The 18,066-nt window shown below is 40.9% G+C and overlaps 1 protein-coding gene across 1 annotated transcript in view; it reads right to left on the bottom strand.

Annotated features, from left to right (window-relative positions):
- Positions 1–18,066, bottom strand: part of LOC149284790 (peroxisomal targeting signal 2 receptor-like) — a 115,557-nt gene that overhangs the window by 83,095 nt on the left and 14,396 nt on the right. The window contains exons 3-5 of the mRNA XM_089496213.1: positions 16,623–16,773; positions 4,410–4,487; positions 2,716–2,824 (exon numbers count right to left, since the gene is read on the bottom strand). Of these exons, the coding sequence (XP_089352339.1) occupies positions 2,716–2,824; positions 4,410–4,487; positions 16,623–16,773 (338 nt within the window). The remainder of the gene's footprint in view (positions 1–2,715; positions 2,825–4,409; positions 4,488–16,622; positions 16,774–18,066) is intronic.

Here is an 18,066-nt window from a genome sequence, read left to right as displayed (position 1 = left end):
TATTCCTTTACAAAAAGGGTGCCAGGGTTCTATTACCGTTTATTATGTCAATAAAGTCACACTGGTTTATTAAGTGTACCAAGAGATGACATAAAAAGCACACAGTCAGTTCCACAGAGTGTACAACCTTGTTAAGAACTTGCAGTCTGTTGCACTGGAACCACTGGAACAAAGACATGATAAAAATGTAAAAATCTGTTGTTTTCACACATCTCCATAAGTATATGCTAAGGAACACATATCTCGGAGAAACATGAACTCTAACATTGTAGAGACCTCTGGATTTACATTTGGAAACCAAGCTTTATTTTCCCCCGGATAAATTAGCAAACTTTATTTTACTAAATCAGTGAGGCATAATTTTTCTCTTGTAGACAAAAGCAATAATTATCTATTAATTACAATATACTGGGGCTATAAGTGTCACATCGCCTTGTACCTTATAAAAAACACACAGATCAGTAACCTAGAAACAGACATCTTAAATTAGGGACTGCATTCAATTAGTCCCTCAACACTACAAAGAGATCTTCTTTCGGAGGCAGCACGCCTGCTTCTTGTTCGTTCATGTAATACTTTGTCAGCGCTAAACAAAGTATCAAATTATCATCAAGAGTCTTGTTTATTATTAGCTAAGCATCTAAATATTTTCGAGAACTGCTGTTATTGTAAGGGACGTTTAACTAGCTTTTGCATAATGGTGCATTCGGTGGCATCTATGCCAAGAGGTGTTTTTCTTTTGATTAATAACAGGTGTGGTGATAATACATGCTTTTCTCCTACCTCATCATATGCATCTAAACAAATGGCTACAGCTAATTCACCAGTCCTTTCTATAGAGGAAGGAGAAAACAAATACTGCAAGCACTGTCAATTTTGAACATACACAAAAGTGCACATTTTTTAACTTTTTTTCCTCTAGATAAGTAGATGAGCTAGCCGTACTGGTGCCAACCTAGACCCACCTTAAGGCTCCCATGTCAAGCCAACTCACACTCCAGAGGCATATGTTATCCTCAAATGTAAGGACGCAATGACAGAAGAGGAGAAATCAATTTAAGGGCTTCTACATTCTGACACACATCCTAACCTGTTTAAAAAGCTCTATTTTGAGTATGACGCTTTGATGTTGGTCTCAGATGCAGGAATGGAAGAGCACAAAGGTAGGAAAAAAAGCTAAGGCAGAAGCTGATGGCAACGGTGGTCACATTGAAACACAGAAAATGTGATAAGCTGGTGTAGAATTAGTACATTTAAATGTCTTCCCAAAATAGCATCCATTTTACATACACCTAACACTGTGTTAAGCATACTCCTGAATTAGCTTAATAGTATTTTTATGGTAACCTGGAAATTTAATTGATTTCACCTTTCTTCTGTTGCGTACTATTGCCTCTATTGAGGGACAGAAATTACTTCTATCCACATTTCTTCTCCTAACTTTTTTTCAAGCCATAAGGTGCTAAAATATAAAAACCAAGGTATTTTTTGCTAGTTCACTTAATGCCACCAATTATTGGGTTAGGCAGCATCCCATATGCAAAAAATGTTCTCTGATAAACTATAATGATTTGTAACTCTATCTTTCTTAAAAGAAGCAACAAGCATTTTTCAAAACTGCAATGTGATGTCACAATCCTTGATCCCTGCGCACATACGTCCAGCAATTGAGGCATCCGTCTAACTAAGTGTCGAGCATACTCTTAAACATGCAAGACTTCCACCAAGGTCAGTAATGGAATGCCCCTCTCTACACTACATAAAAAGTAATTTTAGTTATGTTATACTAACTGCTTAATACAGGACTCTGGGTGCTACTATGTGGGAGATATATAGCTGGCTGTCTATCCACGTCTCCTATGTAGATACATGTCTCTATTATTAAAGATTATTATTATTATTATTATTATTACTTTCTTTTATTTATATAGCGCCAGCATTTTACACAGCATGTCTCACAATACATATATTCAGGGGGTATGACAAGACAAGAATTGACAGAATAGGACAATACATTAGGTGGAGAGAGGCCTGCTCGCTAGCTTACAATCTCTAGGGGTTAAATGTCATATCAACTAGCAGTGACAACATTTTGAAGGCCACTCTGCGCTTAAACAGAGAACCCGCTGCGCTAGCTAAAGGTATTATATTATCTAATACATAATATTACAGTATTAAATTGTTAATGACTGCTTGGTACTCGCAACGATCCACATTTTTATAGTGCATATATATATATATATATATCTATCACTGTCCTAAGATTTTTTAGAAGATAAAAGTAAGAAAAATCATTGGGTAATTGTTCATGTAATTAAGTTAATATGTCCTTAATACATAATACATTCCTGCCAATAACATGCGGAATTGAAAATGAGCAGGCAATATAACGGAAACAAACTTGTAGATGTAGATGAACCAGATTTCAGGTTATTCTAGGTTTCCAATGGATCAATGTTACCTAATATTATGTTACAATGTTTTCCTTTTTAAATATTATACTGCCATCTGGTGGATCAAATTGAAGGAAAACAGTGAAAAACATGTTACATGTAATAGCATGTTTTTTTTAATCTTTTCAATATTTAAAATACTAATTCAACATTGAAATAGTACAAATACCTTCCGGCATCATGTGTGATAGCACCACATTAGTATGAGCACGATCTCCTTGAGGCATGCAGTAAAGAGAGACAAAATAATATGTTGTATTACCTGAGGCAGATGCAAAGCAGCCTGGTATATGCGGTGACCATATGGTGCTGTAGACAATATTTTCATGGCCAGTAAAAGTGCACAGAGACTTCCCAATGGAGGGATCCCACTGTCATTTAAGAGGATGGAAGATAAAAGAAGTTAAATAATACAGTGCAACCTGCAAATATATCAAACAGGCAGTTATTCAATATACTCACATGTCTTCCTGGCTGTTGATACAGAGTACAATTGTGTTATGTGATCTTTTATGATGAATAAAAGGTAGGGTTTTAGGATAACTTTATTTTTTATAATGCTTTGCAAGCGATATCTTTTGTGATTTAGTACGACTGTACATAAGCTGAATATAAGAAGAAGAATGAATGGTGACACAGACCTAGCTCTAGCTCAGGGGCGTCCAACCTGCGGCCCTCCAGCTGCTGCAGGACTACGTCTCCCATAGTGCTCTTTCAGCTAAGGGACTGGCTGAGGAGGATGGTAGATGTAGTCCTGCAGCAGCTGGAGGGCCGCAGGTTGGACGCTCCTGACCTAGCTGGTAACTTGAACACCTACAGACTAGAATTAGGACTTGTGTAGGGCCAGGCCTTATTAATATGTAAAAATATAGTACTAAACATATATAAAATTATAGTAAAATATATGAGAGATTTATTCCAGTGCTCCAATTAGTTAAGATGTTATCTCAAATGTTTCTTTCTAAAAGAAACAAATGAGAAGGTGTCATATAGCACAAACTGTTACCTATTCACTGTGGCAGCCAATATGCCAGTAAATCTATAGGTGAAATACTATGTATGCTGAAAGATTTCCTCATTTAAACCTCTATATTAGTGGTACTAAGGAGAATGAGCACAGTATTCACGGAAGGGATGGAACGGTCATTACATGCCAATGCCATATCTGGTATACATTTTCGTGTATTCAGAACTTTTACTGATGAAGTTTCAATTTCCATGTCTGAGCGCGTAAATGATGAAGGCGTAAAAATAATACTGTTTATGCTTTATGTACCAAGCACAAATGGGCACAGCAGGATCTCCCTTTAAAAGGTCAAGTTTCAGTCAAAATTATTGTAGTCGATTCAGATATAACTTTTACGCTACCTTCACAGTTTGCAGACAATATTGCAGCAGTGCTATTTTTTAAGCCATTGTGTTAAACATACTGTAAAACAATGATGTTATTCAAAAAAGTTCCAAAATCTGTAAAATTATCATTTAAACAAGACCTGTAACTTTTTTGTATCAATGACAGTATGTTCTTTCTATATGTTATTTGCCCAGTCTTAAAGCAGCTGAATTTGGAAGCAACTCAGTAAAAATAGTATTTGCTGCCAAGTTCAGTGAAGTGTGTAGAATAAGTTGAAACTAAACAACCGATCCATTACTTTGTTATGTGGTTGAGCAGAAAACAGATGTTAGTCCCAAATAATAGTTTAAAGGATGAGGGCACCCTAAAAATATCTGATATTAGAATAGCTACTAATAAAGCTAAGCTAAATCTCGTCATTCTGCTTAAAGTTGTGACAAGAAACTTTGCCTTATAAAAAAAGCAGTTATTCAGGGATGCACAGAAATATAAAAGAAGAAAATACATTCAAAGCCTAATTCTGAACAGGCTAGTAGTACTAATAAGGTAAACAAAAGAGATTGGAAAATCTTGCATTAAGTGTCTGTAAGACAATAACTTACCAGTTTAGCTGTGTGATCCCAAGAGCCTGATACTAATAACTGTTCTCCACGTGTCTGGCTCCAATCGACACTGTAAACCTGGAAAGACAGACAGACAATTGTCCTAGAAGCCGTCAAAAAAACAGCTTCAGTAAACAAGATGTTGGTAAGCCCCTACGAGTTGAATTTTCAACTCACCAAATTCCAACCTCATAATGAATCTTTTCAATTTTCTCATGCCTTTTTAATGCATAGTTCATAGTAAGGTCCTGCCCTTCTTGCATGAGAAAATAAGAGGGTTTGAGCTTTCTACAGAGTGAAGTCTGTGAGCTGAAACTGAAGTTCTCCTGCAAACTCACCCTTTACTGAAAAAACATAATTAACGCAGCAGAGAAAGTATTTGTAACTCAGTGCAACTCACCTATACAAGCCAAACACAGAAACTCACTCTTGTAATTTCCTTATAATCTAGGTCATGTTTATGTGGACTGACAACCTCACAGAATCATACTTTGAAGAGAATAAATGGGAATATATTATATATATATATATATATATATATATATATATATGTGTGCATTTTCAGACACAAATATTAGTAAATATGAATCTTTAACCTCCACGGGTGATTGTCTTGGCTTGAGGCGTAACTTGAGGGTCTGTCAATATATGTGGCTATATAAATAAAGAATAACAACGAGCAAAAGAGGCATAACCAGGACACACAGGCAGAGAGCGATATCACTCGTAAAAGCGGAGTTCACATAAACTATATGCCACTGTGCCCCCCTGATATACTTTATACCCCCTATATGCCAGTGTGCCCCCCAGATATGCCTTATACCCCAAGATATGCCCCTCTGCTCCCCAAATATGCCTTATAACCACCGATATATGCCACTCTGCGCATCGCCAGTGAAGGACCCAGGTCCCCTGCAGCGGATCCTCCTCTCTGGCAGCCGGCGAACGCTGCGCAATGCGCACACACAGACAACCTCTGCCTCTGCTGGTCGGTACTTCTATGGTGGATCACCAGAAGGTCATGTCACCCTGGTGCCCCATCATAGAAGCCCCGGCAGAGGTGGAGGACCGTAGCGGAGGATGTCTGCGCACATCGCACAGACGCCCGCCGACTGCCAGAGAGAAGGATCCAGGTCACCTGCAGCGCTGCGGAGGATCTGGATCTTAGTGTTATTACCCGACCTTTGTTTGAGGTTGGATTTTAACACGAGGGGTATTTTTCAGAGCATTAGCATTATCGATTACAGTGGGGCAAAAAAGTATTTAGTCAGCCACCAATTGTGCAAGTTCTCCCACTTACAAAGATGAGAGAGGCCTGTAATTTTCACCATAGCTACACTTTAACTATGAGAGACAGAATGGGGGGAAAGAATATAGGAAATCACATTGTAGGATTTCTAATGAATTCATTGGTAAATTCCTTAGTAAAATAAGTATTTGGTCACCTACAAACAAGCAAGATATCTGGCTCTCACAGACCTGTAACATCTCCTTTAAGAGTCTCCTCTGACCTCCACTCGTTACCTGTATTAATGGCACCTGTTTGAACATGTTATCAGTATAAAAGACACCTGTCCACAACCTCAAACAGTCACACTCCAAACCCCACTATGGCCAAGACCAAAGAGCTGTCGAAGGACACCAGAAACAAAATTGTAGACCTGCACCAGGCTGGGAAGACTGAATCTGCAATAGGCAAGCAGCTTGGTGTGACGAAATCAACTGTGGGAGCAAATATTAGAAAATGGAAGACATACAGGACCACTGATAATCTCCCTTGATCTGGGGCTCCACGCAAGATCTCACCCCGTGGTGTCAAAATGATCACAAGAACGGTGAGCAAAAATCCCAGAACCACACGGGGGGGCCTAGTGAATGACCTGCAGAGAGCTGGGACCAAAGTAACAAAGGCTACCATCAGTAACACACTACGCCGCCAGGGACTCAAATCATGCAGTGCCAGACGTGTCCCCCTGCTTAAGCCAGTACATGTCCGGGCCCGTCTGAAGTTTGCTAGAGAGCATTTGGATGATCCAGAGGATTGGGCGATCAAACCAAGGTAGAACTTTTTGGTAGAAACTCAACTCATTGTGTTTGGAGGAGAAAGAATGCCGAGTTGCATCCAAAAAACACCATACCTACGGTGAAGCATGAGGGTGGAAACATCATGCTTTGGGGCTGTTTTTCTGCAAAGGGACCAGGACGACTGATCCGTGTAAAGGAAAGAATGAATGGGGCCATGTATTGTGAAATTTGAGTGAAAACCTCCTTCTATCAGCAAGGGCATTGAAGATGAAACGTGGCTGGGTCTTTCAGCATGACAATGATCCCAAATACACCGCCCCGAGCAACGAAGGAGTGGCTTCGTAAGAAGCATTTCAAGGTCCTGGAGTGGCCAAGCCAGTCTCCAGATCTCAACCCCATAGAAAACCTTTGGAGGGAGTTGAAAGTCTGTGTTGCCCAGCAACAGCCCCAAAACATCACTGCTCTAGAGGAGATCTGCATGGAGGAATGGTCCAAAATACCAGCAACAGTGTGTGAAAACCTTGTGAAGACTTACAGAAAAAGGTTGACCTCTGTCATTGCCAACAATGGGTATATAACAAAGTATTGATATGAACCTTTGTTATTGACCAAATACTTATTTTCCACCATAATTTGCAAATAAATTCTTTAAATTAAATCAGACAATGTGATTTATGGACTTTGTTGTCTCATTATGTCTCTCATAGTTGAAGTGTACCTATGGTGAAAATTACAGGCCTCTCTCATCTTTGTAAGTGGGAGAACTTGCACAATTGGTGGCTGACTAAATACTTTTTTGCCCCACTGTAGTTGTTGCAGCCCTACTGGCATCAGCCATCTTTTTGAATGTGTATATTGTGCTTGCTCTGTGTTATTCTGATTTGACCTCAACTAGTGCTTTGACCATCCTGACCTGTCTCCTGTCCTGGCTTCTTCTACATCCTGACCGAGTCTGCCTTCCCGGTATTTTGATCCTGGCCTGTTTCCAACGATATGCTTATCTCCTGCTGGCTGTTGTTCCTCCTGACCCTGGGTTTGTCCATCTCCAGTATACCAGTCTCATCTGTCCCTTGACCACGTGCTGTGGGATATCCAGGTATTAGCAGCCTACTGCTTATGTATTACCTGGTCCGTCATCTCTCTCTGTTACTAAACACTAAACTTAATATCCACATTTATATTTGCATATAACTATTTTTGTAGGAAAAGGGGGATCTGAAATTGTAACACCTCTGAAGAAAAAGCAATACAAAGACACATATTTCCCTTCTGCAGGCCTTAATTATAATCATCAAGGCAGTAATTTAGTACTGGTTATAAGTAGCTATTCCTAGTTAGCATGACAGGTGCACTGAAATTATCTTCTAGGCTGTGCAATTTGAAAATATGCTCTAGTCACTTTTATGTACAGTATGTATGCCACATATAGATATTTTCTATTCCAGTAAAAAAAAAGCAGTTGTTACAGAGAATAAGAGCTTTAGATAAAAGATAATGCTTCATAGCTATGGTGTATGTTTTCATTATTTGGTACTGAAAATTCCAAATTACTATATTATTAAAAGCATACTAGTATTTAATTATATTTGTTTGCAGCCTTCGTAGTGCCAGAAATGCCAGGCACGACCTTTACAGTTTACAAACAATGGCAACTATGATTACTTAGAGTTATTTTTAAAAGCACCAATAACTACTTGACATTTTCCATGTGGTCCTTCTTTTACATACCTTGTGTAACCCTGAAGATATCTGAAGAGATCATGGGACCACTGGTCCGAAGGACATATTAACTTAAATACATGAACAATTACCCAATGATTTTTCTTATTTTTATCTTCTAAAAAAATGAAGAGCTTGCATTTTTGTTTGCAGGGGACTAATATATTCTGAGGGAGCCCCAGTGTAACTGCGGGGTACTTACCTTCTGTCTGTCCCAACCGCCGTTCTTCTGAACCCCCTCGACGCCTGTAGCCACTGGCAGGTTTCCTGAACACAGACTGCATGGACTCTGGTTCTGTGTACACGCGCGCCACCGTGCGGCCTCTTATAGGAACTATAGTTCCTGCACTGCTGGTCCTCTAGCCGTGACACCCACTAACTGATTAATCTTATTTGGTATCAATATCTCAGTTTATAGTATAGTAACATGGTTTGGTTTGGTTCCTCTCCTTTGCTCATGTTGGCAATCCAGCCTATTTAGAATGTTACCATGATAATTGTAGACTTTTATGGGTGCCAATTACTAAGAGTTATACACACAAGCACACACTGTACCACCAGCTTTTGTCAAAGTTTGCAGTAGTATTTTTTTTCGTGTTTTGTCCAGATACATTCTACTTAAGGTATGAACTTACGGCTCCTGGTAAATGTTACAGTCAAACAACACACCAATCAGCAACATCTCCTGAGTACAGTGATACCCATGCATGGGTTTGTCAAGTTATTTGGGAAGCAAAAGGCCACCTTTGTGAGTTGTGCATTTTTGGGGGAATTGTGACATCTGGTAAGTCTCTCCACATGTCCTATTTTTTGAACATATTTGAACCCAGCCAATTCGATTTACTCAATCAAATCATACCTTTTTTAAAAATAGACACCCCAAGGACATTTAAAATGCCAGTTTTTTTACTCTTTCCACGTGAGGATTTTTGTGAAGATATAGTGCTAATTTTACAACTTGCTCATAACACTGAAGAAATGACAACACTGAAGAAATGACAACACTGAAGAAATGACAACACTGAAGACATGACACTCTGCTACAATGTAAAGTAGTGAGTGTACAGCCTGTATAACAGTGGAGATTTGCTGTCCCCTCAAAATAACCACACACAGCCATTAATGTCTAAACATTGGCAACAAAAGTGAGTACACCCCTAAGTGGAAATGTCCACATTGGGCCCAACTAGCCACCCCCCCTGGTGTCATGTGACTCGTTAGTGTTACAAGGTCTCAGGTGTAAATGGGGAGCAGGTGTGTTAAATTTGGTGTTATTCTCACACACTCTCATACTGGTCACTGGAAATTTAACATGGCACCCCATGGCAAAGAACACTCTGAGGATCTGAAAAAAAGAATTGTTGCTCTATATAAAGATGGCCTAGGCTATAAGAAGATTGCCATGACTGTGAAAATGAGCTGAAGAACGGTGGGCAAGACCATACCGCCATTTCACAGGACAGGTTCCACTCAGAACAGGCCTCGCCATCAAATTGTTCTGCATGGCTGTCATCCCAAAAGGAAGCCTCTTCTAAAGATGATGCACAAGAAAGCCTGCAAACAGTTTGCTGAAGACAAGCTGACTAAGACCATGGATTACTGGAACCATGTCCTGTGCTCCGATGAAACCAAGATAAACTTATTTGGTTCAGATAGTGTCAAACGTGTGTGGCTGCAACCAGATGAGGAGTACAAAGACAAGTGTGTCTTGCCTACAGTCAAGCATGGTGGTTGGAGGGTCATGATGTGGGCCTGCATGAGTGCTGCCAGTACTGGGGAGCTACAGTTCATTGAGGGAACCATGAATGCCAACATGCACCGTGACATATTGAAGCAGAGCATGATCCCCAGAGCATGAGACTGGGCCGCAGGGCAGTATTCCAACATGATAACCCCAAACACACCTCCAAGACGACCACTGCCTTGCTAAAGAAGCTGAGGGTAAAGGTGATGGACTGGCCAAGCATTGTCTCCAGACCTAAACCCTATTGAGCATCTGTGGGGCATCCTCAAACGGAAGGTGGGGGAGCGCAAGGTCTCTAAGATCCACAAGCTTCGTGATGTGGTCATGGAGAAGTGGAAGAGGACTCAAGTGGCAACCTGTGAAGCTCTGGTGAAATCATGCCCAAGAGGGTTAAGGCAGTGATGGAAAAAAATGGTGGCCACACAAAATATTGACACTTTGGACCCAATTTGGACTTTTCCACTTAGGGGTGTGCTCACTTTTGTAGCCAAGGTTTAGACATTAATGGCTGTGTGTTGAGTTATTTTGAGAGGACAGCAAATTTACAGGCTATACATTCACTACTTAACATTGTAGCAGAGTGTCATTACTTCAGTGTTTTTACATGAAAAGATATAAAATATTTACAAAAATGTGAGGGGTGTACTCACTTTTGTGATACTGATATATATATATATATATATATATAATATATATATATATATATATATATATATATATATATATTACACACAGTGAAGGAAAAATTATTTGATCCCCTACTAATTTCGTATGTTTGCCCACTGTCAAAGACATGATCAGTCTATAATTGTAATGGTAGGTATATTTGAACAGTGAGAAACAGAACAGTGAGAAACAGAACAACAAAAAATCCAGAACAACACATTTCAAATAAGTACTTTTTCCCCCATTTTAAGTCTTCAAAGTGGGGGTGTGGCCCATAATCGGGGTTTAGCACAGGGATGTGCAATTGGGGCGGGTGGTTGTTTTTTTTTTTTCTTTTTCATTTAGCCTCAGGGTTAGAATCCAGATTCCCCGCAGCGCAGCTGGGGACCCGGATCCTACTCTCCGGCAGCCGGTGGACATCTGCACGATGCGCATAGACAACCTCCGCTGCCGGCACTTCCGCCGGGGGTTCTATGGTAGAGCACCAGCGTGACATAACATCACGCAGACGTTCACCGGTGCTTCTTTGTCATAGAAGCAATGGCGGAAGTGCCGGTAGCGGAGACACCAGGGAGTCTGGGGGGGGCACATCTAGGGAGCAGAGTGGCATTTCGGGGGGCATAAAGCATATTTGGGGGGCATAAAGCATATTTGGGGGGCAGAGTGGCATATCAGGGGAGCAGAGGGGAATGTCTTTAAGTGATGTGCATTAAGAATTAAGGGGGGGGACCTTAAAATGGCTATTGGCTTTCCAAATGTCTGTTTATAACCTATGCTGACAAACTGCATAAAAGATACCAAAAATGTTAAAATACATGTATTCCTATTTATTAGGTAAAATACCGTTTTAATACTCCACTAATGTGTATTTTTTTTCTTTAACCCCTTCAGTCCCCTATGGACATAGCGGTACGTTCAAAAAACGCATCTCAAGAATCCCCTATGGACGGCCCTGTCCTTCTTGCAGTGGCAGCCTGGATATCCAATTGCTCCAATGAGGCACAGACACTGTGATCTCCATGCAAGTCTGTGGGGACTTACATAGAGAACACAGTGTGATCGGTGCAGGGGGATCGCAGGGAGGAGAGTGAGAAACTATGTTTCTCACTCTTCTCCCATGCTGAAAAATGAAACAAAGAAAAAAATTGTTAGTGATTTTAAAAAAAAATCACTAAAATACAATGAATAATATTTTTTTTTTAAAACCAATAAAGTGAGCTAAGTGATGTCATTGTGACATCACTGGCATTAATAACATGTTCAAGAGGTCCCTAAGCGGACCTCTAACCATACTGCACTAACAGTGCATTTAAAAAAATGTATATATAAAAAAGATAATAATAAAAATACAAAAACCCTTACATCCCATTACCCTAACAAAACATCTAAAAAAATATAACCCTCCTGCCCCCGTTCACAACCCCCCAAACCTGTTAAGCCATAAGCATAAAAATTCTATGAATAATGTACACCTAGTATGTTCCCTATAAGTGCTGGGAAAGTATGGAAAATCTATATAAATTAGGTATTTCTATAATCAGGACACCTGAATTGATAAACTTGGAGGGGATTTTCCATCACTTTATCTAATTTTGTGAGGATTCAGAGCAAAAATATATAATAATTTTCGCTAGTTTTTACAAAATTTCTCATCCTAAATTTTTAGCTAATCATCTAACTATGGTATCAAAAGAAAACTATCACTCCTTGAAAAAACAATATATAGTATACATGGGTACATTATTCGCAGGAAAGGAGAATAATCGCTGAACCGGCAAAAATAGCAAGATTTCTCCGGGACTTGAGGTACCAAAAACCCCTGGGACTGAAGGGGTTAAAATAGCACCAAACTTTTAAGGTGCGGCCTATTTTAGAGCCAAAACGGTGTGTGTGTATATATATATATATATATATATATATATATATATATATATATATATATATATATATATATATATATATATATATATATATATATATATATATATTGTGACAGGGAACCGGGCATGGTGGTGGATAACATGTACCATTTGGAGAGAAGGGAGGGCCAGTGCTCCACTCCACAGTTTACTTGCAGCAGGTGATGCAGCCAGTCCAGGAGTTTTGATTATCCCAGAAAGTTACTCACCTGCTACCAATGAGTGGCAGGGGGCTGCTACAAAAAGGAGCCCTGTGAGTTATTCAGGTGAGAAACATACAAGCAGTGAGTGAGACTGCATTTTCTCCTAACAAATCTGCTGAACGGTTCCTAAACGAAAAAGGTCTGTGCTAAATGGTTTTTTTTGTTGGTGGCGGGTAAGCCGTCCAACGATAGTTAGTTGCTGTTTGTCAGTAAGTGCTCAGAGAGCAAGGCTTTTCTTTTTGTTTGTTCTATTTATGTTTGTTTACAGACCTTTTAATAAAAAGGACTACAATTCTAAAAAGAATTCAGCCTTATGTGGTATTTCAAACCTTAAGACTGTGTGGTTACATGATCCCAGCTCACATATGGTGGAGAATGCTGGTACCACATTGATAGTCTGGAAAAGGAAACAATACCACAAAACATAAACATGGAGGATGTTATTAAGGCTTTACTACAGGCAGCAGCCACACAGCAACAAGCTACAACTGCCCAGCAACAAGCTACAACTGTCCAGCAAGAAAATATTACAGTCTTGCAGCAACTGGTGCTTCCACAGAAAGAGGAGCAACAAAATGTTACTCGTGCCATGCAGCAAGAGATCCAGGGCCTATCGGAGAGGCTGGCCAGGTATACTGCAGAAGTGCCACATAGTTCTAAGACTCTGGGAGTGAGTAACTATTTGCAAAAGATGGTGGCTACAGATGATGTAGAGGCTTACCTGATGGCTTTTGAAAGGACAGCTGAAAGAGAACGTTGGCCTGAATCTGAATGGGCAAGCCTTTTAGCACCGTTCCTGAGTGGAGAGCGTCAAAAGGCATATTATGATTTGAAGCCTGCAGAAGCCTGTGACTATGGTAAACTGAAAGCAGAAATTTTGGCCCGCCTGGGAGTCACGATAGCGGTTCGGGCCCAGAGATTTCACTCCTGGACTTATAATCAAGACAAAGAGGTACGGTCACAAATGTTTGATTTAATACATCTGGCCAGGAAATGGTTACAGCCAGAGGTTAACTCATCTAGCCACATTGTGGAACAGCTTGTGATGGACCGGTTCCTGAGAGGATTGCCTGTTTCCCTAAGGAGGTGGGTCAGCCAGAGTGATCCTAAAACTGCTGATGAACTAGTTGCCTTGGTGGAACGGTATGTGACAGCTGGAGAATTTTTGCAACTCCCTAACCAGGAGAGACCCAGTAAGTTTGGTAAGACTGATCCAGGGAAAAGGGGGTCTCGGGAGGAGCAGATGGGGTTTTACAACCCAAAGGACACTACAGCAAAAGGCAGGAATTTTGTAAGGCTGGAAGAGACCACACCATCCTCAAGAATAATGCCTAATTATACTGTTAAGTGTTTTCAGTGCAAAGAATATGGACATATTGCAAAAGACTGTCCTAAGAATGTTGTTGCAATGGAATGCAATGTTGGTGATCGGTGGGGTGCTTATTCACTTTTCTCTCACTCTGTATATTCTGTCACACAAAATGAGTGTCTGAAGGGCCATCCCTGGTGTACTTTAAAGGTAGAGGGAAAAGAAGTAAATGCTTTACTAGATTCGGGGAGTATGGTTACACTTCTAGACCAGGGTCTGTTAAAAAAAACCTCCAATAGATGACTCCCGGAATCTAGAGGTTGCCTGTATACATGGGGACATACACCAGTACCCCACTGCTGAGGTGATTATTGAAACGCAAAGTGGTACTGTAAAACATAGAGTTGGTCTAGTGAACGGATTAGTCCATGAAATGATAGTTGGCAGGGATTTTCCTTATTTTTTGACTTTATGGACGACTGCTGAAAGGGTTAACTCAGTACCAGTAGAGGGCGCTGTTGGTGACTTTCCCTTTTCCGATTTATTGGGGGATGACTTGGACAGAGAAGCTCCTGCTAGGAACAAGCATTCAGCACCTATGGAAACCCTAGTGGGCAGTAACACTGAGCAGAGTGAGGCAGGTCCTTCTAATATCACGGAGCCTGATGTAGAAGTGACTGACCTAGAAGGTAACCTCGGTAACTTCACAGCTGCACAATGGGAGGACCCCACTTTATCTGGGGCTAGAAACCAGATCGCTATGAGGAATGGGACCCCTGTTAATCCTGGAAAAACCCTGATTTATCCATATTTTGAGGTAGAAAATGATTTACTGTATAGAGTTGATAAATTAGAGTCGGTTAAACAACTATTGGTACCCCAGGCATACCGACATACAGTATTAAATCTGGCACACAGCCATATTCTGGGAGGGCACCTAGGGGTTGAAAAAACAAAAGAGAGAATTCTCAGGAGATTTTATTGGCCAGGTGTAATGGCGTCAATTACAAATTATTGTTCCTCCTGTCCTGATTGCCAGTTAACTGCCCCTCTTACAGCATACCGTAGTCCATTAGTGCCCTTACCTATTATAGAGGTTCCATTTGAACGCATTGGTATGGACTTTGTGGGCCCTCTTGTAAAATCTGCCAGAGGACACCAGTACATATTGGTAATAGTAGACTATGCTACGCGTTACCCTGAAGCAATACCTATGCGTACAACTTCAGCAAAAGCTATTGCTAAGGAACTAATGTTCAGTCGGGTTGGGATTCCCAAGGAAACACTGACAGATCAGGGAACTCCATTCATGTCCCGAGTTACAAAAGAATTATGTAATCTCCTTCGTATAAAGCAATTGAAAACCTCAGTATATCACCCACAAACGGATGGTTTGGTGGAAAGATTCAATAAAACCCTAAAGTCTATGCTTAGAAATGCCATTCTGAATGCCTTGCTATCGAGGCAATTCAGCAACACTGTTTACGCCTTTTAAACCAGACGTCCATCCCCATATTAAATATGGTGGACGTTGACTTTTGGGGGAGGGGCCACAAGTGGCCTCTGCTGCCGACCTGAGTGTTGCTGAATGCCTTGTCATGACGTGCCAGGCACATCAATTATCACCAACGGCAAGTTTTTTTGTGACGTGTCTAGTCCCTTTGTCATAAAGGGTTTAACCATTCATCCACAGAGGAATTTCTGAAATACTTGAATCATCATTAAAATAAAACAATATAAATAGGGTACGAGCTAATCTAAAAAGGCTTCCTCCTTTACACTCCAAATACACACCTACACACTAACCCAACGATAACACCACAGAGTTTATTTGTTAATAAGGGGCCTACAACGGCTTAGGGGGGACTTAATAACTATGTATAAATATATAAGGGGGCAGTACAGAGATCACTCCCAGGACCTATTTATACCCAGGACTGTATCTATAACAAGGGGACATCCTCTACAGCTGGAGGAAAGGAGGTTTCTACACCAGCACAGGCGGGGGTTCTTTACAGTAAGAGCGGTGAGATTATGGAACTCTCTGCCAGAGGAAGTGGTAATGGTAAACTCAATAAAAGAGTTCAAAAGGAGCCTGGACGTGTTTCTTGAAAGCAATAATATTACAAGTTATGGATATTAGATTAATAGGGACAGAACGTTGATCCAGGGATTTATTCTGATTGCCATATTTGGAGTCGGGAAGGCATTTTCCCCCTGGTATGGGGCAATTGGCATCTGCTTCATAAGGGTTTTTTGCCTTCCTCTGGATCAACACAGTAGGGACACAATATGTATATAGGTTGAACTTGATGGACTTTGGTCTTTTTTCAACCTTATGAACTATGTTACTATGTTACAAGTGAATCTGCAGAAGATTTTCAGTTGCTTCACTATACATTGAGAAGAACCAGAGAAAGCAAGGGCTGTGCTGAACCTGCATAGTGCATAGTTAACGTGAGAGAAATTCTAGAACGCCAATGATTGAAGGAAAACCTATAGAACATATGATGTACAGATAAAGTTCCTTTTTGCCTATGGCACATGGTTCATACCAATGTAGTTTTGGTGCCCTTCACTATACCTCATGCAATCTTTTTTGACAGCATTTACACGTTGGCGACTTACCTCTTGAGTGTGTTCTTTCAAGACTTGCAGTGGACCCTCTGGCTTCGATGTATCCCACATTTGAACAGACCCATCGCCACTGGATGTTACCAAGATATTTTCGCTGACCTCGCTCCATGTAACATCAAACAAGGCATCAGTCCAATCAAAGCTATGCCAGATAACAAAGAATAATTTCTGAAGTGAAATCTCAACAAGGGAAATTAAATTATCTAAGATGCATACATCTTAAACGAATATAATAAATGTAAAGCACATAAATACAAATAAGTGTACCAATAAAATGCTATGCACAGCACAAACTGTATGGTTTCTACATGATGGTTTGTTATGAACTATAGAGATTTTGTTCAACTTAAAGGTACTGTTTCACATAGGCAGCGTCTTAAAATATCCCCAGATAAGTTCTGCATTATGTAGAGAGAAGTAGAAGAAAGCTATAATCTGTCATTTAGTTTTTCTCCTTAATGCTGCCTATCTGTTTGTTGTGGGACCCTCCATCACTGAGACCACTGGAGAGGCCTGACTGCCAGCTTCCTCCCTATTGACTATGGGCCCTGGGTTTGTAAAGACTTCTGTGGCTACCCCCAGCAGTATATCATCTCATCATTGGCTGAGGGGATTATCTCCAGCATACAGCCAGGATCTGTAAGCAGGGAGTGACCGCCATTATTTTAATTTAATATCAGACCCCTCCACCCCATGGTGCATTATTATGTTGTATAAATCAGTCCCCCAGTCTTTGTTTGGTTTTACCCTACACTGAGTCTCGGCTAGTGACTGGGAAACCGGGCAAAAGTGTGTTGTCCCAGGCTAATGGAGCACAAGTCAGTGGAGGTAGTCGGTCAGACTAACCAGATCCGTGACATTGGTGGCAAATTGCGGGATTGCTTCTAAATCTGAGGGACACTTGCTTTTTACCGGGATTAACCGACAGGACGGCAGGCTTCGGTCGCCTGGACGAGGACATGGATGTGACATCAGAATTCCAGGGGCTACTGCGGGTCATCCTCTCCTGCTACACCACTGCCCTGCCTACAGAACAATACCAGAATCTGAGGCAACTGGTTCGACGGCCACTATGGCAGAGGGCCCTCCAGGAGGCTGTTATATGCCGGGTCCGTGTCTTCCAAGCTCTGAACAAAGGATTAGAGACCAGCGGGAACTACGGATGTCATTCCTGGGACAGCAACCCCAGGAGCAATGGGTATCCGAATGGACAAGCTGGTCCAACAGGAGGTAGAGCTGGAAAATCACTATAGGGCTCTGCAGTGGTGTGCAGAGCAAGCATATTGGGGAAATGTGAAAGAATGTTCTCCAGAGGGCTTTGACTTTGGTGGCCTGGGATTATTATGGATAGTCTTCAGGAGGATCCGAACTTCGGCAGTACAGCGGAGTGGCGGATTGAGGACACCCGGGATTTCAGGGAGTGGGACCTCCCAGA

Source organism: Sceloporus occidentalis, unplaced genomic scaffold (genome assembly GCF_023333645.1).
Source record: "Sceloporus occidentalis isolate IW3139 unplaced genomic scaffold, rSceOcc1.0.p SCAF_88, whole genome shotgun sequence".
NCBI classification, from domain to species: Eukaryota; Metazoa; Chordata; class Lepidosauria; order Squamata; family Phrynosomatidae; genus Sceloporus; species Sceloporus occidentalis.
Note: the sequence above shows the minus strand (reverse complement) of the source record. Positions and strands in the feature narration are given on the sequence as shown.